The sequence below is a fragment of the Sinohyriopsis cumingii genome, chromosome 19, assembly GCF_028554795.1.
Source record: "Sinohyriopsis cumingii isolate HCF-2022 chromosome 19, ASM2855479v2, whole genome shotgun sequence".
NCBI classification, from domain to species: domain Eukaryota; kingdom Metazoa; phylum Mollusca; class Bivalvia; order Unionida; family Unionidae; genus Sinohyriopsis; species Sinohyriopsis cumingii.
Genome location: NC_142979.1, coordinates 16306782 through 16334021, shown reverse-complemented (window position 1 = coordinate 16334021; position 27240 = coordinate 16306782). Strand labels below are relative to the sequence as shown.

The 27240-nt window shown below is 38.1% G+C and overlaps 1 protein-coding gene across 3 annotated transcripts; it reads left to right on the top strand.

Moving 5' to 3' along the window:
• The first annotated feature begins 217 nt into the window (after nt 1-217).
• Nucleotides 218-27240, top strand: LOC149775188 (NFX1-type zinc finger-containing protein 1-like). Of its 3 annotated transcripts, XM_089944150.1 has the most exons (4): nt 218-301; nt 13143-20587; nt 21221-21451; nt 24424-27240. In XM_089944150.1, the coding sequence occupies exons 2-3, from the start codon at nt 13207-13209 to the stop codon at nt 21427-21429; spliced, it is 7590 nt and encodes a 2529-aa protein (XP_089800276.1). In that variant the 5' UTR covers nt 218-301; nt 13143-13206; the 3' UTR covers nt 21430-21451; nt 24424-27240. The 3 variants fall into 3 exon arrangements, with proteins under 3 accessions (XP_089800276.1, XP_089800277.1, XP_089800274.1); XM_089944151.1 differs by lacking the exon at nt 21221-21451; XM_089944148.1 differs by having other exon boundaries at nt 21221-27240.

Here is a 27240-nt window from a genome sequence, read left to right as displayed (position 1 = left end):
CTTTCGCCAATGCAACCAGTGTGTCTTTTTGTGAAATCGACTGAACTTGTTGTAAAGATCGGCACAATGCCTGCTATGAAACATCACTGTATCAATGTCTTCTACCTTTCCTTTGTTTGTCAACGGTTGATTTAGAACTGACGTCAACTCAAACACGTGATACTTCTCTGAACGATCGTAACTCTACTTTCGTTTTTTAATTCCCGCTAATCGATGCGCAAGGAAAGTAATAGCTCCGGAGAAACGTCACGAAGATGAGACGGCCTAGGGATGAAAGATCATTTGAACACAATCAGTTTCCGTAAGTATTCACGAAATAATCGTATACAGAGAGTTTCAGTGCGCTTATTTGAATCTAACTAATCCAAAAATACCGTTTTCTGCGAAACCTGGTAAGTCCGAATTATTGGTTTATAGGAACTAAACATGTATGTATGCCCCACATACACACGCTCACAACGCTCTTGAACTTGATACAATCATACCCACTCACCAATTTTCTTTTTATCCATACCATTGAAGCATGGATTTAGGATAAACGTTGTGCTGAAAACGAAGGACTGAAGCGCATTACAAATGACTAGTTCAATGATGTCGATTAATCTTTTTCGGCACTTTGTTTCTTCTGGGTGTTTTGTTGCATAAATCCCCGTTTGTGTATACCCCCTACCGACATCAATAGTGAAATTTTTAATGTGATAAAAAAAAATGCACTGAACTTAGTCATTTCATTTATTGTTTTATAATTTCTACCCTGACTGTGACCAGGGTGGCCCTAACACTGTCGTTTTCTGCGCGTTTCATGCTTAACATATTTTGCAAACTAACAATGCGCCATATTGCGTACACTAAATGCGAGACTCTTTTCCTCAACAGAGTGAAGTAGTTCATCCTACTCGGTAACTGCCGTAAATTACTATAAGGTTGAGAGTTATATCCCATTGCACAAATTTACATAGAAATTACACTACTTGTTAAATCAACGTGAAAGACAATTTTGTTGCTGTCATTTTCGGGTTTGAAATTATAAATAAATGAATGAAATGTTCTGTACATGTTTAAAATCTCTTTTCGTTTTTTAAATCGGTAGTTGGTACAAACAGACGAGGCGGTATATTCAGACTATACGACCAGCGACTTTTTGCTGCCAACGCAATGTTGCTTATAGAGCATGTGACTTTCACTCTGTATAATCTGACTTCTAAGGGTGGACAGTGATAAAGGACAGCTTTTACTGACCTTGTTATCATACGGCTTGATTTAACTCCGTCGCCATTTTTGAATGAAGCAAACAAAAACAAGATAAATGTGGAAAGTCGAAATTTATATCCGTTCATGATGCAGGAATGTAGTCAGCTGATAATTCCAATCTGAAGGTTAAGTGTATAGACAACTTTAGATCACTAACGATATAAAATATCTGAACAAGAAGATTGGTCGCCAATTCGTCTGCATAGCTGAAAAAAGTGAAGACCCAAGCATGTTCGGCTGGTACATTTATATGACATTATTTCGGTACTCCAAGTACCTCAGCCATCACTATAGCCATGTCAGAAGACACCTGTCAGCCCCCCCCCCCCCAAAAAAAACTTCTGCAGGTACTTGAATTCATGAATATCAGCCTGTAGGGGGTGGCATAAAAAATGACTGTCTATACAATTTTTTAATTTTTGTGCAGGAAAGAGGTCCATGGGGGTGACACCATGAGTTACCGCACATGACTGTCTATAAAATTTTTGAATTTTTGTGCAGGAATGAGGTTCATGGGGGTGACACCATGAGTTACCGCACTGGGTGACACCAACTCTAGTGACGCCACTGTTAGTGAGCATTTAAAAAATACTGTCAATAATACAGGGATTTTAAGTACGCAGTACATAGTTACAATTTTGTCCACTAGCGGCACATCATATGCTGATCTTGTTAATCAGTCATTTGGCAGTGTATCTGAAACAACTGTGTGCTAAGGAAGCAGTTCTAATGCTCTTTCAACATAAATTCGTACGTGTGTTTCTACATCATATAACTAAACATTTCCTTTAGTATAATTAGTAATTTTTACTTCGGCAGTCCTATGGTCTTCTAGATGTCGAAGCTACTATCTTCTAATCTTACTTTACCAGGGTTGAGTTTGTTAAGGAAACCAGTGATTAGTAGTATACTAGTCACTTTCAGCACCACCCGATGATTCTGATTCAGAAGATATACATCCCTCTGGTGTAATTCCAATACGATAATTTACGGAGTTAATATGTGTATATGGTGAGCTGGGTGTGCCCCTGCAAGAAATTAGGCTGGTATTTCACTAAAAACCTCGAAGAGATCAAATATCACTGCAATTTTAAGTCGAAAATGGCATCTGAAAATTCCATTGGCATAGTTTTACACAAATCTTTCCGTTTGGGCCAGTACTCGAAGATCGTCATTAAGTACACGCTGTGGAGTGTAGTAAAAGTAAAAGTTCCAATTTCAAAGTAAAGGCATGATCTTGAATTGAAATTTTAGTCGAACTCGCACAAGTACTCAAATTAAATTGAGACTTTGTAGTTGGATAAGGGTGAACCGATAACTGCCATCCCACCTGTCCGCGTGGGATCGAGTCTCAGGCTCGGCCAGTGTTTTTTTGTTTTTTTTCTTTTAGATAACCGCCAGTAGTTTCCCGTGGGTCGTTGGTTCTTACCGGGGTTTTCTCGGGTTCTTCCTTTACCGCAATGCATAGCCTATCTTGCGTTGAGAAATGGCGTTAAACCCAAAACAACAACGACAAGATTAATCGATGCACCTGCTGTAGTGTTTCCTGGCTCGTGTCCCTTTGTCATTCTTTTTTTTTTTTTTTTTTTTTTTTGGCTCTAATTTTCATTAGATACTTCATAGGCTTTGTCAGGAAGGGCTTACATTTTTAAGGAAGGAACCCCATCTAGATGTCGAAACGTGTACAGCCTTCTCGCCTGTCATGCAAAACGTTTTTGTATTGTTTAAGTTTCAAATGCATACATATGAATGATCATTAATGTGAAGTAATTATGGATCAAGTTACTATTATTTATCACAGGGCAAAATTAGCGTTCACAGTCATATAGTCTGCCATCATTGGACTATTCTGCAGTGGCTCAGTGTTTAGTGTGCCAGTCTCTGGGTACAGGTTAGAATCCTACCATCGGACCATCCTGGTTCAGCTACCATGGTGTGTCCTTGGGCAAGACACTTTTATCCAACTGCATCAGCACTAACTGACCTATCTGTGTTGTTGTGCTGTAAAGCACCAAAACAAAACCAGACTATTTTGCAGTTTTCCTATTGAATGATATATTTTTAATAAATCAAACGTAACGCGGAACCTATTGAGTGTTGCAGATATCATTTCATTGAAATATCCATTCCAAAGTTGTTACAAATGTTCAGAGCAGACTTTAGAATGCTTGGAAGGCTCAAAATATTTCCGGTAGATAACTGGGTATCCATAACAATCGTCGATTTCGACTAAGTTTCTCCGTCTTTTCACTCTTCTTTAACAGGAATAGACCGTTCGTGTGTATTCGAATATGAGACGCCATTACATTTCATGCATTTACAGATTGAAAGTTACCATTCACAGGTCGAGAATTACTATGAATTTCTTCGCTAGAGGTCGCTCTCGTGAACGCACAGCGCTAATTTTAAACAAGGATATGAGACGCCGTATGTCGAGAAATCCAGTATCACGTGTTGGATCAAATTCCATGTCCTTAAAGTTCCATTTTCTAGACTGAGATTTTAGATTTTATATGTTGAATTTTACAGTGGTGGTTTAAAGTTATATTTCCTATGTCGACGTTTTACGGTGTATATTTTGAATTACATAGCGATGGTTGAAATTTCAATATCATATGTCGAGAATCCCTAATTCACAAGTTGTATGCAACTGTTTGTGATGAAAGTTCCACTTCGTATGGCGAGTATTTAGATTTCATATGTTGAATTTCACAGCAACGAGAAGCAGCTTCCTTGTTTAAAAATAACGCGGTCCATTCACGAGAGCGACCTCTAGCGAAGAAGTTAATAGTAATTCTCGACCTGTGAATGGTAACTTTCAAACTGTAAATGAATGAAATGTAATAGCGCCTCATAATTGAATACACAAATGATGTGTCTTAATACTCGATATTATTTTGAATTGTTAAAGTGGACATTGTGTATTATTACATTCAACACCAACACATCATTTCACCATATAAAAACAACAATTCTGACAAGCACAATACACTGTCCAATCACCGCTGTGTAATTCAACAGATACAATCTCAAAACTCAAAATGGAAGTATCAGCACAATCAATGTGATTCAACATGTTAAATTGAAACTCTCGACATATGACATTAAAATTTCAACAACAGCCGTGTAATTCAGAAGATACAATCTAAACACTCGATACTGGACATCAAATGTTCAACCAGCGCTGTGTAATTCAGAAGATGAAATCTAAATATTCACCATTTGAAATGGAACTTTCAACATAAACTCTTTGAACCAATATGTAAAGTAGAAATTCTCGACGTATGACATTGAAATTTCAACCACCGCCGTGTAATTCAAACGACACAATCTAAAACCATGACATAGAAAATATAACTTTCAACCACTACTGTTTAATTCAACAGATACAATCTAAAATCTCGACCTAGAAAATGGAGCTTTTAGGACAATAATTTTTATACAATACGTGAAATTGGAATTCTGGACATATGACATTAAAATTTCAACGGCAACGTTCTGATTGGACCAGCTTTTGTCCGCTACGGCGCCTCATAAGATGTAGGATTATTTGGATACGTTCTCTTTCATTTTCAGGAAGTAAACACGAAAGAAACGAAGAGACGAAGTTATTGATAAAAATGAAAATATTGCAATGGGTTTGTTTATTTTCTCTATGCTCCATAATTTTACATCGACAATGGATCGACATGTTTCGTTGTTAGTATATGTTTGTCAGCAATGAACTCGACCCGTTGTGTTATTATTGCATGTTTATCAACAATGGACTCAACCCGTTTTTTTGTTGTTATTGCATGTTTGTCAGACTTTATCATCTTCCCATTTTAGATATTTGACTTTGCTAGCCAGTCAATGAAATTTCAACCTACAGTATTTTTTACTGTGGTTAGATATATAAGGAGGAAAGAATGAAAGCTATAAATTAAATAAGAGAATATAATAAATGAAAAATTGTTCAGAAGCCCTTCGAGTATTGGGAACAGCGTGGAAAACAATTTGAAATGTATTTTATTTATGGGTACACAGGTATGGTTTTCCCTGGAAAATTGCTATCTCTCTCTCTCTCTCTCTCTCTCTCTCTCTCTCTCTCTCAATGCGGGATATAGTATAACATAAAGTATAACTTGCACAACACTACGTCATACACAGCTGTATACAGATGAATTGTAAAGGGGTATAAGAAATGTACTTAGCTTTAGAAATTTAGTCAAGGTCGAGTTGAGACCTGGGAGGTTTTTGTTCAACATAACTTTGTACACAAGTGTATGCATATCCACTGTAAAGGTGTACATAATGTACATAATACTTACTTAATTCTAAGTACCGTTATTGAAAGTCGATTACAGATTGAAAATGTATTGAAAGTACACTACAGACTGAAAACGTTTTTGTTCACCGTAGCATCGAACAGGCACGAAATTGGGGTTGCGTTGGACACCGTAACGATGTACATATTACGATAACCAATGTACACTAAAATTCATTTTATAATTGTACCCTGATAGTTTTTTCCCCACTAGTGTTTTCTTCTTTTCTTAAAATATTCCTCGTCATTGCTTGGCTATGGCTTGGTGATGTATCCCATGGCAGCAAAATACACAACATACATGACATACGTAACACGTACATCTATAATACGATCGATACAAATTAACATAATTTGGATTATTTTACGAAGGTACATTTATGTGCAGGAGACAGTATATATATATATGGATTTCAGCTTGGTACAGTAGTAGTAGTAGATATTAAATAATAAACATAAATTAGGCAAATTTTAAAAAATACGTATTAAACAAGGCCAAAGTATCTGATACTAAATTTAGGTAGAGATTCCATTTTCATTGAATTTATTTATGTAATAATTATTCAAAGCTGTAAAGTTTCCTGCTTTAAGACGATGTCCAAAATACTGTAGTTTGTTTTATCAGAATCTCGACAGTCAGTTTGTGGATGTGTGGAAATGATAGAAAAATACATTTGCAGATGAATATATCATACAATGAATTCACAAAATAAACTTGTAGCACGTTTCTGTATTTGTAAATGGTAATTATTTACTGTTGGAAAGGGGCGGTGGAAAAAAATAATTTTTATGCTTCTTTTCAAGCTAAAGCTAAGCTGCAGTTATTGAGAAGGGAATATGATTTTATGTGACACATGGTTGTAGCGGTGGTGGTGGGTATGCTTTTCTGTTACACGGTGTTTGGGAAGGGGTAGAGATGATATGACACAAGGTTTGTCAATGGGGATATGATTTTCCGTGACATGAGGTTTGGGAATTGGGGTATGATTTTGTGTGACGCAGGGTTTGGGAAGAGGGATATGATTTTATGTGACACGAAGTTTGGGACGAATTATATTATTTTTTGTGACACGAGGTTTGTGAAGTGAGATATGACTTTCTGTGAAACAAGGTTTGGGAAAGGAAGTATGATTTTCTTTGAGACTAGGTTGGGAAGGAGGGATAAGTAACACTATGTTTGGGAAAGGAAGTATGATTTTCTTTGAGACTAGGTTGGGAAGGAGGGATACGTTACACTATGTTTGGGAAAGCAAGTATGATTTTCTTTGAGACTAGGTTGGGAAGGAGGATACGTTCCACTATGTTTGGGAAAGGATGGAGATTCTACTCATTACGATACCTTCAAACAATCCGCACACACACACACACACAGTTATTTACTGAACTTTTGGTCTCATTGGTTCGGTTTATTAATCATTTCCTTTTGTGTGCGCAACAAAAATTTCGCGTGTTGTAGGAACTGTAAACTCTTATTGTGCTGTCTGACATTTGTCGTCAAACGGTTCCATGGTAGATATGACAGGTGGGGAATAATGAATGTTAGTACCTTCTGCCTTTCTACCCACTGAGTTCTCCGCTACCACCCCCACCACCCCCACTCCCCTCCCTCCTATCCACATCCCCTTTACTATTGTTACGGTGCAGATAATTGCAGCTACAGCTTCCGAATATGAATATAATGTATATTTAACTCCGTTGACTACATCTTTGTCTACACGTACAGCGTGTGATAATTAATTACATGCGGGTCAGACTGCGTGCTTGATTGGTTATCAGTTATTTAGACTTTTGTTTCTCACCTGCTTAGATCAGATAAGTGGTAAGTTAGCTGCCTTGGGCCCCGCACATCCTAGGGCCTGGCTTGCATCTGTAAACGAATTGTGGGTCATTTATCTTGGGGTGAAGTACATTAAAACTGACCAGTGTATTACCCTGTCTAATCTTATCTTGTCATTTCTGACTGGTTTGTGATCCATTCTAAGGCAGTAGTAAACAAAATACAGGACATAAGAAACACATACATATGTAATACAGTCAATTACGAGAGAGAGAGAGAGAGATGATACATTATGAATCTGAACATAAACCCAGTATGGAGCGAATTATTGAAGTTGCTTGTTTAGCGCTAGGGTGGGAATAGTTGTTGTTGTTGTTGTAGGGTTTAACGCCATTTTTCAGCACACGGTAGGCTATACATGGCGGCCAGTATTAATGGTGGAGGAGGAACCCTTGAAAGCCCCGAAAAGAACCACCGACCCACGAGAAGCTACTGGCAAGCTTTCTCACACAGCCACATTGGCTGAATCCAAGACTCGAACCCACGCAGACAGAGGTGAGATGACAATGATCCGTAACGGAGAGCGCTTTAGACCACTCAGCCACTCGGGGCCCCAATAGTTGTAGTACTATTTGTGGTAATCAATGTCCCTAGATTCGTCAACCATAGTGATTTTAATATACATCCTCGTAATAAAACTGATCGAGGAAATTATGGGCCACCAGCTCTAAAAGCGGCTCTTGAAGCTATTTATTCTGGAACTTCATTGAAAGCTGCTGCCAGGAATTATCTAACTCCAGCTAAAACTTTGCGCAGACATATATATTTGAAGGTTTCGCAACCTGGAGGGTCAAAACTGGGAAGTAAGACTACTCTTTTCAAGCCTGATTATGAATTACTTCTAATTGAGCACATCCAGTCGATGGAAAAGGCATTATTTGGACTTACCACTATTGGCGTATAGCGTTTGGCATACAACTTAGCGGTTCATCTGAATATTAAAAACCATCCATTTCAAGGCAATGCAGCAGGTATTGATTGATTTTATGAAAGGCTTTATGAAAAGGCATCCAAATCTAGCCATCAGAGCTCCAGAGGCATCCAGTGTCAGCAGAGCCGTGGGCTTTAACCGGCTACAGGTAGTCAATTTTTACTAAGTATATAAGGAATCTCTTGACGCAACACTTGCTGATGGTCTCAGAATATGGAACATGGATGAAACAGGCATCAGTAATGTTCACAAGCCAGTAAACATCATTGCATCAAAAGGTGTTTTATCAGTTGGTAAAGTTACAAGCGGTGAACATGGTCAAACTATTACTGTAATAAGTGCCATGAATGCGGCCGGTACTTTTGCACCGCCAGCATTTATCTACCCACATAAACGAATGGAAACAATTACTGATGAATGGCGCACCAGCCGGAGCACTGGGCTTGTGTAGCCCAAGTGGGTGGACAGACAGTCATATTTTCTTGCAATGGCTGGAACATTTCACTTGTTTTGTGAAATGTACGAAGGACTTTCCACACATTCTTCTTCTTGATGGGCACCATAGCCATACAACGCTGGAAGCTGTTCTCTCTGCACACGAGAAAGGGATTGTGCTGATAACCTTTCCTCCCCATTGCACACATCAGTTCCAACCTCTTGATGTCTCATTTTTTCAAGGCACTAAAAAGTGCTTTCAATTCTTCAGCATATAACCGATCTGCGAGTTTACATAAAACTGTTACTGGTTTTGAAGCCTGCAGTCTTTGGCCTTTAAATCCATATAAGTTCACAGATGACGATTTCGCTCCTTCTATGGAAACTGATGAACCTCAGCCAGTATCAGATAGGCCTAATGCGTGTCAACAAGCACTACCCATGTCATCACAACTGATTGAAGCAAATAAGACAGCTGATCACCTGTCGGTTACTTAATACATAGGCATGTTGGAGAGGCCGGGTGATGCAGAAACATCTGTTTAAGAGGACAAGACAGCTGACAAGCAATCAGTTATGGGGCAGGTGATACAGAAACATCGAATGAGCGAAATAGGTCAGTTGATGATCAATCGATTAGTAGCGTTATGATCACTTCTGACAGTACAGAAACATTGACTGAACCAAGCAAAACTGTTCAGTTTCTGCTAACGTAGTTCTACAGCCACTGGATGGGTCGGGTAATCTAGAGACAAACAAAACAATTTATACTCAGTCACCTGATAAGCAACAAACACATCACTCTGCCATCGCCGTCGAGGAGACAGGCAATCTGAAAATGTTTGACGAAGCTTTTCTTGCTGAAAGAACGGAAAGTGCCACCTCGGGGGTATCTAATAACGAATGCAAAAATGCAGACGATTCAGCATTTATGAACATATTGCTTAAACTTTCGCCAAAACCTAGAATATCCAGTCAGTGCACAAGAAAACGAAAGGCAGAATCAGTTATTAACTTAAGATAATCACCGTATAAATATATGCTTATTGAAAAGCAAAGAAAGACGATATAAAATACAAAAGGCAAATGTGATAGTACTGTACAGGCAAGTGGGAGCAATCGGAATGAAACCAAAGTTTCAAAACAGAAAGAAATACAGAAGAAAAGGAAGCAGATACGTAGAAATGACAAAAAGGAAACCATCTAAGATTATGAAGACAACTTGTATAGAGAACCATGAAAAGGGAAAATAGGCTTCGGGTCCAAAGTCAGGTACTAAACACGCCTTGTCAGCAGACACAACACATGATAAAGACAACATTTGTGGAAACTGCGAATTTGAATATGGAGGAAGTGATGATCCCTTAATAGAAGATTCCTGGTCGCAGTGCATGGAATGTTCCAGGTGGTGCCATGAATCATGTGACACCACCCTCAATAAGCAATTTTCCTGTGCTAAGTGTGAGTAATAAAGAATTTACCAGGAACTTTCACAACTTTTGGGCTTTGTCATTTTCTTCATTAACGGTGTAAATTAGGGACTATTTAGACATGAGCATTGTTGTAGATGCACTCTTATCCACATTCTTGTGCTAATTTGAATGATGCAACAGTATGCAGTTTTAGCATCTTTGCCATATATAAAATGTCCATATAGGAATAATACTTGATTTTACAGTTCAATAGTATTCCTGTAGTTTTACAGACTTTTACAGATGTCGAATGCATTGTGGGGCAAAATGCAACGGAGGGGGCGTGTTGCCCCACCATAGGGGCAACATGACCCTTTATACAGTTTTACCATTTTTCATTTTTCTCGCAAATAGTTTCTTTATTGTAACCAAACATCATTCCATTATGTTAGACGTAACGCATACTTTAACTAAATTGTCCAATTGCGAACACAATCATGTAAATCATGCCATAAATTACAAAAAGTTGTTAAATGGGGCGTTTTGCCCTCCTCTATCCCTATTTATCCATTTAAAAATCTCAAACAGCTATTATGCCAATCTTATTGAACGCCTGTTCTCCACCTTCCCCAACCTCTTTTCATCATCGCTTCCGACTGTAACCACCATACTTACTATTGGTTGGCTTATGGGTGGTGAGACGTTATTATTAGTATCAAGCGACACCTCGTTTATAAAAGCTCCATGGAAATCAAAGGGGCTAGGCTGAACCAAGAAAGTAATCCTACTGAATAAGTGTACGGATGTTAAACAATCAACAGTTTTCAAAACCGTTGAACTGGGCATGTTGTTGTCACACGGAATGTTGTATATGCCGTATTTTGTTGCCTCTTGTAACTTTAGACCGTCTCTTGAAGATAGTAAGATCACGAAAATCTATTTGCCTTATGGATATAAATGTTTGATTTCTTTGCAATTAGTATATATTTCCATACAATATATTTTTTTCTCCAGGTTTATTGCATAGACTTAACAGTGATGTTTCCCATTCCTTTTTGTAAAAATTACTGTTAACTGAAATTGCACAGCATCTCTCTCTCTCTCTCTCTCTCTCATGACATGAAAGTTTATTCATCATTGTTTCATCTTACTATGAAAGGCGGAAAGGTCCAGGCTTAAAATATTGTATTCACAACAGTTATGTCGTATTTAATTTACTTGCCAAGCGACACCGTTGTACCATTCCACGCGAGGATTTGGGTGTTTCTGTCAATGTTGACAGTGTTTTGCATCCTTTACATATAAGAATACGTAAGACTTTCTCTAAATTATCTCAATCAGATCCGTTTTGTTATTTTCTCTTGGATAATCCATAATTCCTTTCTTCACCAGGCATATTTTGAAGATCTTGTCAATATTCTGTGGGCACGACGTCTTGCATATAATTAAGAACATGTCACCTAACTCTGCATGACTTTGATATCAGCAACTGATTAGCTGATAGTTCAAGGCGTTTTGGAATTTTATTCATTTACCGAAGCCTTATCCCTATATTCATCACTCGTCTGCTGATAGCTTTGTCTCAACTTTCTTTTCAGGATATTTATTTCTTTTTCAAGTCTGTTTACTAGTATTCGTAAGGTTCGATTTTTCAAAAGATCTAGCAGTATTATCTCGTTTTATTTCCTTAACATGTGTGTGTGTGTGTGTGTGTCTCTCTCTCTCTCTCTCACACACACACACACACACACACACACACACAAACGCAGCACACACACACACATACACACACATTCTGATTCATCACTGCATCCTGTAAGCGTACACTTTGAACCAATCTTAGTCTGAGCATACATTTTACGGGTTGTTGAGTTCGTTTGACCGCGAGTATAACGTACTTAAATATGGATGGTGCTATTTACCTAAGGATTTTACACTGAGCAGCCGGCATTTTATGGTTCAAACTGTTCCGGAGGTAGAGCCTTTACTTCCTATTAAACGCTATTGCCACCAAGTTCATTCCTACAACTCTCTCCTATATGCGTGGTTTCGGGTTTTTCTAAAAATCTCATTTTTAACAGGAAATAATAATGAAAAATATATAATTTTAAGGCTTCAACAAGCTAATCTGCTAATCTTCTTATATATTTTTAGTTCAAATTCAACGGAAAAAGTCATTTTAAATTGATAAATAAAAACGAGGCTGACCCTAGGGACCAATGGCCTATGCTGGTAGTGGCGTTGCTTCCGACAAAATCCGGAGAGTAATTTGTTTGTCATTTTGACTTCTAACATCGGTCTGCACATGGAACACCGCAGGCTTTTCAAAACTGTTCACAATGCATAGAAATCTCCTGAAACTACTTTCAGGTCACTTGCAACATCTTGGGGCGTCTATCAATGAACTCAATAGTAATACCGATATCACCATATGCGAACAACTTTTTAATCACATGATTGGAACATGGCTGCATCTAAAGTAGAGATGCCATTTTGATCACACTGGTTGCAAGGAGGGAACAAAGGAGGGTGTGGTGGAGTCGAGCTCTACTGCGAATCAATTGGTGCGTTTCCTAGAGTAATTTTCCTTTACAGTTAGATAGTTACATATAAGTCCACGAAATGCTTAAAATCGAGGAACTTCGGAGTTTTCCCCCACTGGGACCTGATTCGGGGTTGCGTCCCAGAGACCCCATCGCCTACTTGTTTATGCTGTCCCCAAATTATATACTTCTGATCCGCCCCTGGGGTTTTCGGATAAATCATAGATGCTATGGATTGTGGTTTCGTAATTGATGCGATAGACTTCCTGCTAATAAACATAATTTTAATCCATATAACCTTCGAGTCCTTTTCCACTTGCAGAAAGGTTTGATTTATTTTATTACTCAAAGCTTGATGAAATCAAGCACAACACGTTACGCTGCATGGGATGCATTTGGTAATATGCACTTAAACTTTTGTTCACAGGTTAGTTAGCGTAGTACCAGCACACGAGTAACTTAGCGGGGGTAAACTTCAAAGGAAGACAGGCATGAGAAATAGAACAACTACGTCTCGACGTAGAAGGAAAGGGAGAAGTTCGGAAATTGTCGATTTAAGGATAGTGATCGATCGTAAAAGACAAACTGCTCTTCGGACAAATGAACACGTCAATAACAGCGAAATCTTAGAATCATCTGGAAATAGGGAAGATGCCAAAGATATATCCGAATTAGCTTCCCTGCGTCCAAAAATTGACTATTCAGATATTCTGATCACCAGTGATGATTTGAACAAAGATGATCCGAATACAGATTTCAGTGGCGGTATCTGGAAAAGAAACAGACAGAGTATGTTTGTGGAGGACGAGTTACTGCAATTTAGTGCTGACAAAGAATCATCAGACCCAAATGTTTCAAACTGCAATAGCAACATAGAAATATCAAAAAATGGATTCCGAAATAGCGACGGTCACAGATCCAGGCAAGTTCAAGAAAATGAACTTTCAATTACCTCACGAAAGTATGGTCATGTTGCGACAGAAAAACATAAGAACAAAAATATCCACGAACTAGGCGATTTGAAATCCATTCCATTAGATAGAGTTTGTGGCTCAACCACAGACGCAGATGAAATTTCAGAGACTGACAAAGAGAAGACAGGGAGCGACGAAATGAGAGAGGAAGGAGAGGTTTATGAGGATGAGTATGTACAAAAACAGCCAATAGAAGTTTTGAGAACCGTACGAAAGTGTGACCTTGACGCAGTTGGTATAAAATCCAAGAAAAGGAGGCAACCGGAAGCTAAAGATGAACGTGGCTCTAAACGACGGAGAGATAATGAAACACAAAATGTAACCAACAGCCGTTCGCATTTGCTGCAACTTAGTACTAAAAAGGAAGTATCGGTCCCATATGTTTCACAAATCAAGGGGAAAAGAGAAATATCGAATAAAGGATTCGTAAATAGCGACTGTCACAGATCCGGACAATGTCAGGAAAAAGTACCTTCAGTTACCTCACGAAAGTATTATCATGTTGCAACAGAAGGACATAAGTTGAACGAAAATATCCACGAACTAGGCGATTTGAAATTCATTTCATCAGACAGAGTTTGTGACACAACCAGAACCGTAGATAAAATTTCCGAGGCTGACAGAGAGAAAACCGAGAGTATTGAATTGAGAGAGGAAGGAGAGATATATGAGGATGTACAGAAACATCCGAAGGAACTTGTAAGGACCATACAAGAGCGTGACCATGACGCAATTGGTATCATATCAATGAAAAGAAGGCAACCATACTCTAAAGACGAACGTGGATCTAAACGACGGAGAGATAGTGAAACACAAAATGTAAACAACAGTCGATCGCATTTACTTCACAAAACAAGTGCGTCAGAAAGAAAAAGATACATTGACACATCTGACCAAAGATTTCCACGACCGTCTCATAGTCATCATGATGATGGCAGGTATTTAAGCACATATCTTAGGACAAGACAAAATAGAAATGATTTTATACATAATTCTTTGCCTGAGGAACGAGGCCATCAGATCTTGGATCAAAATCAAAGATATGCAGAAAGATCGTCATTTCTACGTGCACAAAGAAGTAGCGGACGTAGCAGTTCACCAATTCGCAGATGTGATCGAAGACGGGATCCTCCCAACGCAGTAAGCTCTAGATTTTTTCAAGGCAGAAGGGAGAACAGAGAAAAATCACTATTAGTTCAAAAGAGAGAAAACATAAAGGAAAAAAGTGGAGAGCGGGGTAATGAAAAGCATGCGTTTCAAGATTTAAATAACAAATCTCCACATGATGGCAAGGGGACATTTGATTTTTCATCAGAAAGCAGAAATTATGGGAGAGATGTTCGGGACACCTATCGAAGAAATCGAGAACGACCTAGTTTGGAAAGTCCATCTACAAATACGAGTAATAGGAGTTCAGCACATCACAGACCAAAGCAGGACGACGGAATTCCAAGATTTGTATCTGATAATAGACATAGTAAACTTACTGAAGATCCCCATCGTAGTGACAAAGACAATCGTAAAGAAGCTACGAATTATGGCTGCCAAACACCGTTGGAAAGACGCGATCTGTCAGCTCGTCATATTGAAGAGAGGGAATGGGAAGCTGGACATGTAAGTCAGGTGAAGTTAAACTTGCATGATAAGAATGTTAGTTACCCAAGGAATGATACTAACTATCATGTGGCTCACTCACAAAAAATCTGGAAGACGAAAGCTTGCTTTGAAGGCAGGGTTTCAAACACACAGCCATTCCCCAGAAGATCTGAAATCATTCCGAAAACAAGGAAAGAAATCGGAAACAGGCAATATGGTCAGGTCGATGAGCACGGTTTCCTAGGCACTCTGAAATATCTATCTCGATCATGCCATACCAATGATAAAATAGCAGTTATCTTGGCCATGAGATCGGATGAACTTAATCAATATCTACACAAGGAGGAAAAATGCCCGAAGCTTTGGTCTCTCATCGACATCTTAGTAAGATGTGCTGAATGCAAAGTTTGCCCGACTAACAAGCGGAACGTGATGTACATATTGAGGAGAAACAAGTTCTTCGAGAGAAAAGATGTCATCGACAGTCTGAAACAAATGATAACTAACCCAACAAAGGACAGTGCAGAAGACAGGTTTCTCTTCGGACTTCTTTTGGTTATGAAAGCAATGATAGACACTGTGAATTTAAAAGAAGATGATACGACAGTTGCAAGGTCGTTAATTGAAAGCATAATTAAACATCGCAATGAAGATCTGAGACTTCAAACACAGAGTACTTTTTTGAAAAGTATATCAGAAAGCTTTGAAAATAAACTAAAGGAACAAAGAAAAAACGAAGAATTTCGGAGAGAGCTATTTGCTGAAACACTTCCAATTTTACCTGATATCGATATAATCAGAGAGGTAAAAGAAACCGATATACCTAAACACGAAATTGGACAGAAGTTTGACAGTGATAGACAGTACGTATCCCATATGTTCATCCTATTTAGAGAGGATTTCATTCGACCGTTGTGCAAAGGAATACGTGACTACATCAGCTATAAAGAAAGAGGTTCCATTGCAAAATTTCGAAGTACAGACGTGAGATTATTTGAAGGAGTACAGTTGCATTCAACAGATTCAAATGTTGACAATGGCATTGTATGGGCGTTGCAGTTTGAATTTAACTTCCGGGGAAATTTTTACATCCCCTCTGTATTGCAGTATGGCTCTCTCTTATGTCTTTCCCTTGACGACTTCAAGACGATGCACTATGCAACTGTAGTCAATAGAGATTGTTTGCGACATGGAAAAATAAACATCAAGTTTCTTGAAAATAATGACATGGCCGCACATGTAGAAAAAACTTTCGTGATGCTTGAAAGTCGAGCATTTTATGAAGCTTATTCGCACACCCTGTCCCTGCTGAAAGAATTAGCACTGGGCCTTGTACATGGAGAATGCACGCTTCCGTTTGGGAAATATCTGTTGGGAAACACTAACGACATAGAGCATCCAAGATACCTTGTGGAGTGTGGAGAAATGTCGTTCACTTGTCTGACAAGATATGGAGACGGTACAATCGCACCAATCAAAAATATTCGTGCAGTCAAGGTTCGAGATTCAACAACGTGGCCATCATCTATTGAGTTAGGTCTTGATATTTCTCAGCATAAAGCTCTGAAGCTGGCGCTGACAAAGGAGTTATCATTGATCCAAGGTCCACCAGGGACAGGCAAAACTACAATGGGAATAAGAATCGCAGAGCTGCTTCTTTCCAATAAACACACGTGGAGAGGACATAAACGAGAACCTATGTTGTTAGTGAGCTACACAAATCATGCCCTGGATCAGTTCCTACAGCTTCTGCTGAACACTCCGGTCATGGCAAAGTGTTTGACAGAGGATGTTGTCAGAGTAGGGTCCAGATGCGAAATTGAACACCTTGACAAATTTACATTAAAATCACATAGAAAGCTGCAGAGACCCCATATGTGCACATTCAGAAGAAATTATGCTCAATTGAAATCGATAGAAAGAAATATTTTAGAACTTAAAAACTCAATTAACTGCTACAAAACATGCCTTGTGCATGAAAGAACCTTTAGAGAATTGGATTTCATTCCAGCATGGATGTACAATCAGCTGGTCGGACGACTTTACAGAGAAAGGCATCGACCAATGAATGAAACCAGCTTATGGATTTGGCTAGATTTACCTTCTCTTTCAAATCGAAAAGAACTAAGTAGTCAAAGAATACAAAATACGCAGTCTGATTACGTAACAGAGAAGGACATTATGAATGAAGATTTTGAAAGAATGCTCGATGATAACGAGGATGAATGGGGTCTCACCATCATGCCACAAGAAGATCTTGCAAGGAGACCGGTTGTTGCGATTGACAAGGAGATATTACGTGAGGATCCATATTACCGAGACATTGAGCAAAATCAGATCAGTGCTTTGATGGGAAGTATAATACAAGAACTTTCTGTCAAAGATCGCATGACGAAGGAAGAAACTGAGAGGTTTAGGTATATTTGGCGATTGTCTACTGTTGATAGATGGAGGTTGTACAGATACTGGGTATTTGAGGCAACATTTCCTTTGCGTCAACAACTCCATCGACACGAGAGGGAATATGACGACGCCTCCAGGAGATATCGGGAAGCAAGGAATCTTCTGGATTGTAAAATTATGAAAGACGCTTGCATTGTGGCCATGACAACTACTGCAGCGGCCCGCTACACGCGCACTCTTCAGGAGGTCGCACCACCAGTAGTCATAATTGAGGAAGCTGCCCAGGTCTCAGAGCAACATGTCCTAGGTGCTCTTTCCTCTGCATGTCAACACCTCATCATGATAGGGGATCACCAACAGCTAAGGCCGGCTTACAACGACTATAGCTTAGCCCGAATGCACCACACTGACGTGTCATTGTTTGAACGCCTCATCCGTAATGGAATGTATTATCAGCAGCTGGAGAATCAACATCGTATGCGTCCGGAGATAGCGTCATTGCTTGTGCCTCATATCTACAAGTCCCTGGAAAACCACGAATCTGTATTCAAGTATTCTGATATCAAAGGTGTTGCTACTAATCTCTATTTCATAGCACATGAACAAGAGGAAGACAACTTTGATGAATCTTTAAGTCACAGCAACACATACGAGGCAGATTTCATTTCAAAGCTTTACCGCCATCTGCGCCTTCAAGGTTATTTCCAACACGAGATAACTGTTTTATCTTTGTATAAAGATCAGGTACAGTTACTTAGAAAAAAAATCAGAGAACTTGAGCAAACAGATGAATTGTTGATGAACATAAGAATTGCTGAGCAGTGTACTGTTGGTGATGTGTTTCCAGGATATATTGGTGCTAAGGCAAAAATACAAAACAAGCCTGAGGTTAGGATCACAGCAGTGGACAACTTTCAAGGAGAAGAAAATCGGATCATCTTACTGTCACTAGTTCGGAGCAATAAGAAGGGAAACATTGGATATCTGCAAGCTCCCAACCGTGTGTGTGTCGCCTTGTCACGGGCACGAGAGGGTCTTTTTGTAATTGGAAATATGGCATGTCTTAGGCAAGCATCTGATCTTTGGGAGAAGGTTATTTCTAAGGCAGAGACACAGGGGCTTTGTGGAAAACATCTTGAGCTGAAGTGCTTTAATCATAAAGAGAACAAGATGGTCGTTGAGACGCCACAGGATTTCGAAAAATATACAGATGGAGGGTGTAATCAGCCCTGTACGTTTCGTATGGACTGTGGTCACACCTGCAGTAGAAAATGTCATAATGATGACCCTGATCACAAAATACCCTGCAAAAAGGTTTGCGAGAAATATTGTGAGAACGGGCATTGTCATGAGATACTTTGCCACGAATCTATTCGAAAATGCATAGAAAGGCTTGAAGTAATACTCCCAAGATGTGGGCATACAAAAGTGAAAAGGTGCTTTGAGGATGTCAATGAAGTGAAATGTGATGAAAGGTGCCACAAGGAACTGGCATGCGGCCATATATGCCAAAGAAGATGCGGTGAGATCTGCAACGATGAGGATAATTGTACAGAGTTGGTCAAGGTAACAGGCAAATGCGGTCATGAGTGTCAGATAGCATGTTCACATCAAAAACATTTTCTGTGCAAAATACCGTGCAGAACAGTGCTTGACTGTGGACATTCTTGTTCGGGCACATGTGGCAAATGTCACCAGGGTCGACTGCACATACCATGCAGGAAGAAATGTGAACGAATATTGATTTGTGGTCATCCTTGCAAAGCAGACTGCACAGAGGTTTGTCCTCCTTGTGAAAAAGTATGCATGAATGCATGTGAACATAGTAAATGTAGCAAGAAATGCGGAGAGCCATGCATCGCATGCCGTGAACCTTGTCAGTGGGAATGTCGAAGACGGTGTCCTAGTGGCTTTAAGTGTATACGAATATGTAGCGAAGATTGTAGCAGATCCAGATGCAATGAACCATGTGGAAGAGTAATATCCACTTGCAGGCACAAGTGCATTGCACTTAACTGCGAGAAATGCATATGTAGAGAATGTGAGGATGGGGACCATTTTGAAATTTTTTTTGGCAAGGAAGATGATCCGAATGCTCTTTTTTATAAGCTTGAAGACTGCTGTCATATCTTTGAACTTTCTTGTCTTGATGAGTATATGGATAAAAAGGACCCAGAGAGAAGCGTAGGGCTGAAAGTTTGTCCAAGATGCAAGACACCTATTCTTCACTCGAAACGATATGGAAATGTCATCAAAGAATGTAGTCGGGAAATTGACGCTGTGAAACGGAAAATTGGCTACCATGATATTAGTCGAGATAGAGAAGAGGTGTTGAAAGCAATTGCCAAAATAGAAATCGAGGATGATCGTCAGTTCCTTCAATCGTGTATTTCGCAAGCGAGAAACAAAAACCAGGTTACTGCAATCCACAATCAAATCAACTTGTATTTGAGTGTTACAAAAAGCATCGCAGATGTTAATTCCAAGTACAAGGACATCGTTTTCGAAGAAAAGCGACAAGATCTATTGAAAGAACTTCTGGGGCTTCGTGAGTGGACCCTAATTAAAAGATTCAGATTTAGTGAACAAGAACTATCGGAGTTCAAACTGGAGTTGACTAGAGTGAGACTGAGCCTCAGAGTTGAGGTCTTAATGTGCAGCATTCAAAAAAGGGAAAATGCACCTCATTGTGACACTGAGTGGACCGAGAAAACGAAGATGCAGTTGGATAGCGGGGAGAAACAGAATGAGAAAACAGTCGAAGAGGTAGAAATAAAACTGAAGCAGCTTGAGGAAAAATATCCTCATTCTGGACTTGGCATCAACGACGACGAGAGAATAATGATACTGAATGCCATGGATTTCTCACAGAAGGGTCACTGGTACAAGTGTAAAAACGGTAAGTATACATTATCCCGGTTCGTAACATGCACTGCGCTGAATACATTATCTGCAGATCTGACACTGCACTGTTCCAAATAACATAGGGGCCTAATTTGGTTGCGATTAATATGAGGGCAGACAAGATCTGCACTGTTTTCATCTTGCTGAACATTGTACACATGAAATTCGGTATCTTTCAACATCATAGTCAGCAAACTTGGGCAAAGAAGAAGATTAAACGTTTATTTTAGAAGCATTGGAATGCAGTTTTCTTGTTTCAGAGAATATGCAGGAAATTTTTGCTTTATCACTAAGCGAATCCAAAAATGTTTAAATTCATTTAATGCAGGTATTCCCGAGGTATGCGATCCTAGTAAACAAGCTTTCGGAGACGCTTTCATGTCAACGATTTTGTTTTGGTGAAAACACGCGCTCATTAATTATAATACGAGTTTAATGATCATACCACAATGAAAACTTTAATTTAACTAATTAACCATCTCTGTCTCTGAACAACAGGTAAGTTGCTTATATCTGTGTTTTTTTTTTGTTGTAATTTCGCTCATCTAAAATGTGTTGTGTTAAGTAATAAACGAAACAGAAGAATTGCCATGGATAATATATCACATACTTATGTTTCTTCAAACAGGCCATATATATGCTATTGGTGAATGTGGTGGAGCGATGGTAGAAGGAAAATGTCCAGAGTGTAGGGAAACCATTGGCGGCAGCGCCCACCGTCTGAGGGATGACAATCAAGTAGCCTCCGAGATGGATGGAGCCCAGTTCTCAGCCTGGTCAGAACAAGCCAATATGCAAAACTATGACCTGGTGGCGAATTTTGACGAAATGCTTTAGAATGGGCATCTATTAATGTAATGTGTGTAAATATGTGATAATAAATTTTATATGATAATGTATAAAAGCTGAAGCTATATAATAACTCCAAACAATTGCTGTTTACATTTCTCTTCGATAGTTTTAGTAGTTGTTTGTAATTGTTTTGAAGACGACTAATGTAAGTACAGTAAAAGTCCGTTTATCTGAACTCTCCGGGGAACACTGGTCTTAATTAGATGGGTACGTACATATACAGATATGCAAATGTTTCCTGTACTCGTATGATAATCATGGGGGTCATTGGATCGGTTCGAATTAGAAGACGGTCGGATATTCGGGGTGCCTAATAAAAGTAAACGTTGCTATATCTGATAGTGTCTTTTGGCAACCACTGGTCAGAGTTGACCAATTTGTGAAAGTTAGACTTTAACCAGGGATTTAAGTTGCAGAACAAGCTTGACTTAGTGCAAGATGGATTGAAATGGATATATCAGTATAAGCCGTTATATTTACATTAAAAATCTGGCGCCTGAAATCTACTACATCATCCATTTATACTGAATTGGAGACCGGTAAGGTGCGAATTAGAATCTTTCCAAAACCAAGTTGGGTCAACCGCCATGTTGTGTCTTGGCAATACTCGAGCGACCTCTGGCTGTTGCCTCGGACAGTAATGGCAACGCTGTGTAACGCCGCCAGATTTACATTAGGTGAATCACACGTGCCGTTTTCTTGTCGGGCTTATTGCATCAAAGCGTTTGATTCGAGCAGGTATTATTAATGTATATTATTCTACATGTTTACATTTTCAGTACAAATAATTCCAATCTCACTTTTCCTTTTTTTTATTTTTAAAACTGTCTTTGCTATACAGCGTTATGAATTACGCGGTAAATGATCGAGCGTTGGAGTGTAAGTGAAGATAACTTTGGGCCGTTTTGTCAATCTCCAGTATAAAAGAAAAAATATAGATAAAATGCTTTGCTGAAAATATAGATAAAATGCTTTGCTGAAAATATTGATAAAATGCTTTGCTAATAATTTGTTTTAGTTTAATGCAAGACCTATCTCTTCTCGTGGTCTATGATCATAAACAGAGACAGTTCACTGTACCGGTCTAAATACAACCATCCACTGCACTAAAGGTCCGCATCGAAGATAAAGTCATTTACTACAACAGTAATAAACTGTTTAATAGCCCGTCGCTTGCATAGAACATATTTAAAACAAATGACTTGTTTTCTGTTTAAATGCAAGACTTAAATCTTCCAATAACAAACTTGTCCATGTATGAAGTGTCATTGGTACAGTGCCAACTCCAGATTTATAATCAAAGCCGGCTTAAGGGTCATATAGGGAACGTAACTAGTGAAGGGGGATATCCCCCTTCACTACTAACGTAACTCTTGGTATAGAGGAAAGTGTATATTGCCTTGACACAATCACCTTTACATATGTTGATGTGACATTAAACAATCAGTGACCAATTCAATCAATTATCCTGGTACGTATGTGGTCATATATATTTCAGTATCTTTGACGATATCATGACAGGTAAGAAAGATGATGTCCAACGTAAGATGTCACAGCCTTTGTTGAAACTATCACACCTACCCCCATCCTAATGAAGTTATTGGTTCAGATTTCAGATGTAGACGTGACTCAGGCTGAAACAAAATAGAACTTTCGGATTTCCAAACATTATCACTCATTTTCCAACTATATACGCTAAAAAAACAATTCGATAAAATCTTGGATTTCATCAGAATATATATATATATATATATATATATATATATATATATATATATATATATATATATATATATATATATATATATATATATATAAACGTCCATGCAAGTCAATATATCGTCTGCTGACCAGTTTGTCGGGTGTATATAGAAGGCGTCAAAACTAAGCCATAACCGATATCTGGTAATTGTTTGAATGACGTGGTCTCAGTTGTTGAAATATATCTGGCCACTTACTGTAACTGCAGTCTTAGCAGCACGAGACGGTAAGAACATTTAGGTGCTTGATCGTGTTTCAAAGCAAGAATTGGTGGCAAACAACGCCAGCTAGGGAAGACATTTATGCTTGATTCCAAGAGGAATGGAACAAAATTCTTGGCCTGATTAATACGATCTTAAATGACTTATTTTAATAATGTCAATAGGTCTGAAACGTATGTATGACTTAGTGCAATGTGTATATGGTATTGATGTATTAGTTTTAGACTAGAAATGTATATTTAATAAAAATACGATGTAAAATCACTCGAAAGCAGTTTTCATCAGCATATGCGTGTCCTTGTAATTTTTAGTGATTGCCAGTATTTGTCTTTTTCTTTGATGGAGTGCATCAGTGTCATAACTAGTTATATATGATGACTTTTCTTTAAGAGATTAATCATACATGTAATATTTTATCAAGTATATTTTGAATGTATCAAATATGCCGACTTTAGTCAATAACAAAATATTCAACTTGTTGCAGATTACTTTTATTTTGTACGCATTCACCATGGGACTGGGAATATTAATAACATGTTGGTTTCGTGGCTGTAAGGGATTGTATGACCATCTATAACTTCATGGACCTTCAGCCGAATATAGGGGATACACGGACGACCATAACAGTCCGTACCCTGGAGTAATCTAACATGCAATGCATTGATTAAATCATAAACACTATATAACATATTTATTGAGAGAATGCCACATAGATATCGTAGCCACCTTTACTATCTCTGTAGATGATTGTTTAAAAACTTCACGCCTGTTGTTGCACTTTCTTGGGTCTACAAAGTTCCTCTCCGAATGACTTGCTTTCCAGTAAGCATTATTTAATTGAAATAGAGCCATTTTGTGTTAGATAATTTCCACGGATGGATAAACCACACAGTAATCCATTCGTGTTATATAATAAAATCATTTCATATATTTGGATCATACATTGATACTAAACATGTTTCCTTTATTAGGTTATGCACCATTTTCTGTTTTCCAGTTGAGTATTTCCAATCGTCATGTGGCATACAGGATTCGCCGTTCTAATTATATAGAAGAATGAGAACAGTCAATGAAATGGATGCAGTCTGATTAAAATCAGATCTCCCCTGTACTGGGTGAAGATCTGACGACGGCCGCTTAAGGGTCATGTTTGTGACCTTTGAATTAGCCAGTGAAAATGCATCTTTCAAAAATCTGAAAGTGAATCAAATCGTTCGGTACACATTGATGCTCTTCATCCCCATTGCTCTTTCTCCAAACGCGAATATATAAGACTTCATCTGATTGGTTGATAAAATTAGCGATTATGGTAGTAACATAGGTTACCAGAACATGACCCCTGAGCGGTCTCTGTCAGATCTTCATTTATAACAGAGAAGATCTGATTTTAATCAGATTGGAAATGGATGAAGAAAAAATAGAGGATATATGGGTCAGGCTGACCAGGATTGGTTGATAATAGAATTAACATTTTTGTATAAAGAATCTTTTGAGAGCTTGTTCAAGTTGTAACTGAAAACAAAACTAGACAATATTTTTATTGATGATATATCAATCACTTCACAAGCTTGACTTTGGAACACTCATTGGTGAAATTAGCTTCCGGTTCTTTAGGTGCAGAAATGAAAACTCATGTTTCAAACATATATAGATCAAACAAAATGCGGTGGACATGTGACGTTTTGCACACAGACGCCTGTATCGAGGCTGGTTATATATTGAGAAATATAGGTTTGATCATGTGCATTCCGAAATTTACAGTTATTGACTTTTTAATAATGAAGTGTTTCTATAGTTTTGCCAAAATTCTGGTTCTATTAGTAGATAACAAGCAAAATGAATACATTTGTTCTACCTTAGAATGATTTTCAGTTGCGTATTAAACACAAGTATTGTTATAGCAATTTTCGACATGAAGTGGTGAGGGAGGGTGTAGATGGACTATGCAAGATTGGGTGTTTTGCTCATGAAGTGGTGAGGGAGGGTGTAGATGGACTATGCAAGATGGGGTATTTTGCTCATGAAGTGGTGAGGGAGGATGTAGATAGACTATGCAAGATGGGGTGTTTTGCTCATGAAGTGGTGAGGGAGGGTGTAGATGGACTATGCAAGATGGGGTATTTTGCTCATGAAATGATGAGGGAGGGTGTAGATAGACTATGCAAGATGGGGTATTTTGCTCATGAAGTGAGGGAGGGTGTAGATGGACGATGCAAGATGGGGTGTTTTGCTCATGACTTAATATCTATCAAATCATTAATATAAAATTTTGACGATTTGTCATTTATGGAGAAATAATGGTCACCAGTTTAATACTTGCTAGTTTGTTTTGAAACAGTTTGCTTCAGATATGGTCACTTTAATATCTACCACAATTTTTTACTGTTTAAGTAATTATGTCATTTGAATCTCCGTTTCGTAAGTCATACATTGACCTTTTACTTCTTTATCGCATACTATGACAACGCTGATAATATATTTTAGTCTTTTATTAAAGAGAGACAAATGGCGATAACAACAAGGTAACTATTGATTAAACGGATTTATTGTAATATATTTTCTGATTTTATAAAATGAAACTTAGATACTTAAATGTTACCTGAAATCCACCATTGCTAATATTCGTATTTAAGGAGTTGCAGTCTAATTCACTACTGTAACCATTACCAAGCAGACCTATGTGTTCTGTCTACTTATGCACTTTACTGTTGGGTAAATCATGGGTGGATATAGGACTCACGGTACTAATTATATGTGAGAATGAGAACCAGTCAACAAATAGGTCAAAATAGGACTCACGGTACTAATTATATGTAAGAATGAGAACCAGTCAACAAATAGGTGAAGATGACATAGAGTATATATGAGACTGGTTGATAACGAAAAAAACGCTTTAGTAAAAGGAATCTTTTGAGAGTTTATCTTCTTTGTAACTGAAGAAATAAACAATCTTACTGATGGAATATCATGCCCTGCACTGGTTTGACTTTAGAACACTCCTTACTGAAATTGACACCTGGTTGTTTAAGTGCGGAGTTGAAAACGCGTGTTTTAAACTTGTAGATGTAAAAGAAATGCTACGGGACATGTGACTTATTCCGCGCAGAAACTTCCATTATTGCTAAGTCTATACTGAAAAATACTGGTTTGATCATAAGCATTCCGAAATTTAAAGTTCTGGAATTTTTAATGGTTTACTATGGGAGCTGAATTAGTGCCATGAGTCCTATATATACACAGTTTGTAAATCACATTATCTAATTATGAACCGGTGAGTATATACATCTCGCCAGAAAAACTTTTAACATAAATACTGAAGATTAATCCAAATAATGGACCAATCATATGCCAATAATTGTTAATATCCGGCAGTAAAGAAATATATTAAAGAAACTTACTGATTTTTTATTTCTCAAGAAACGTTTGTTGTTTTGATTACCATGACGACTTAAACGACGATATGTCAACATTCATACTATTTGTATAATGCGCTATCCTGTCAGAGCTACACTATTAAATATATTCGTGAAACGAATGTAAAGGAATGCATTCTTATATTGAAATGTATGTAAAGGTATGCAGTATATTAGAATAAGTGATACGAGATTCAAATGTGTAACTAATATGATGTTAAATTGTCAACCACGTGTTTCGTGTTTCTTTTGTATTAGCACATTTTGTTTGTTTGGTTGCTTTTGGGTTGTTTTTTTTTTGTTTTTTTGCCTGGCGTTATCGTTTAAATTAACACTTTTTATATTCATGTTGTATTATGAACCAGTTGCCTAAATTACAAATAAAGACATATTAAACTCCA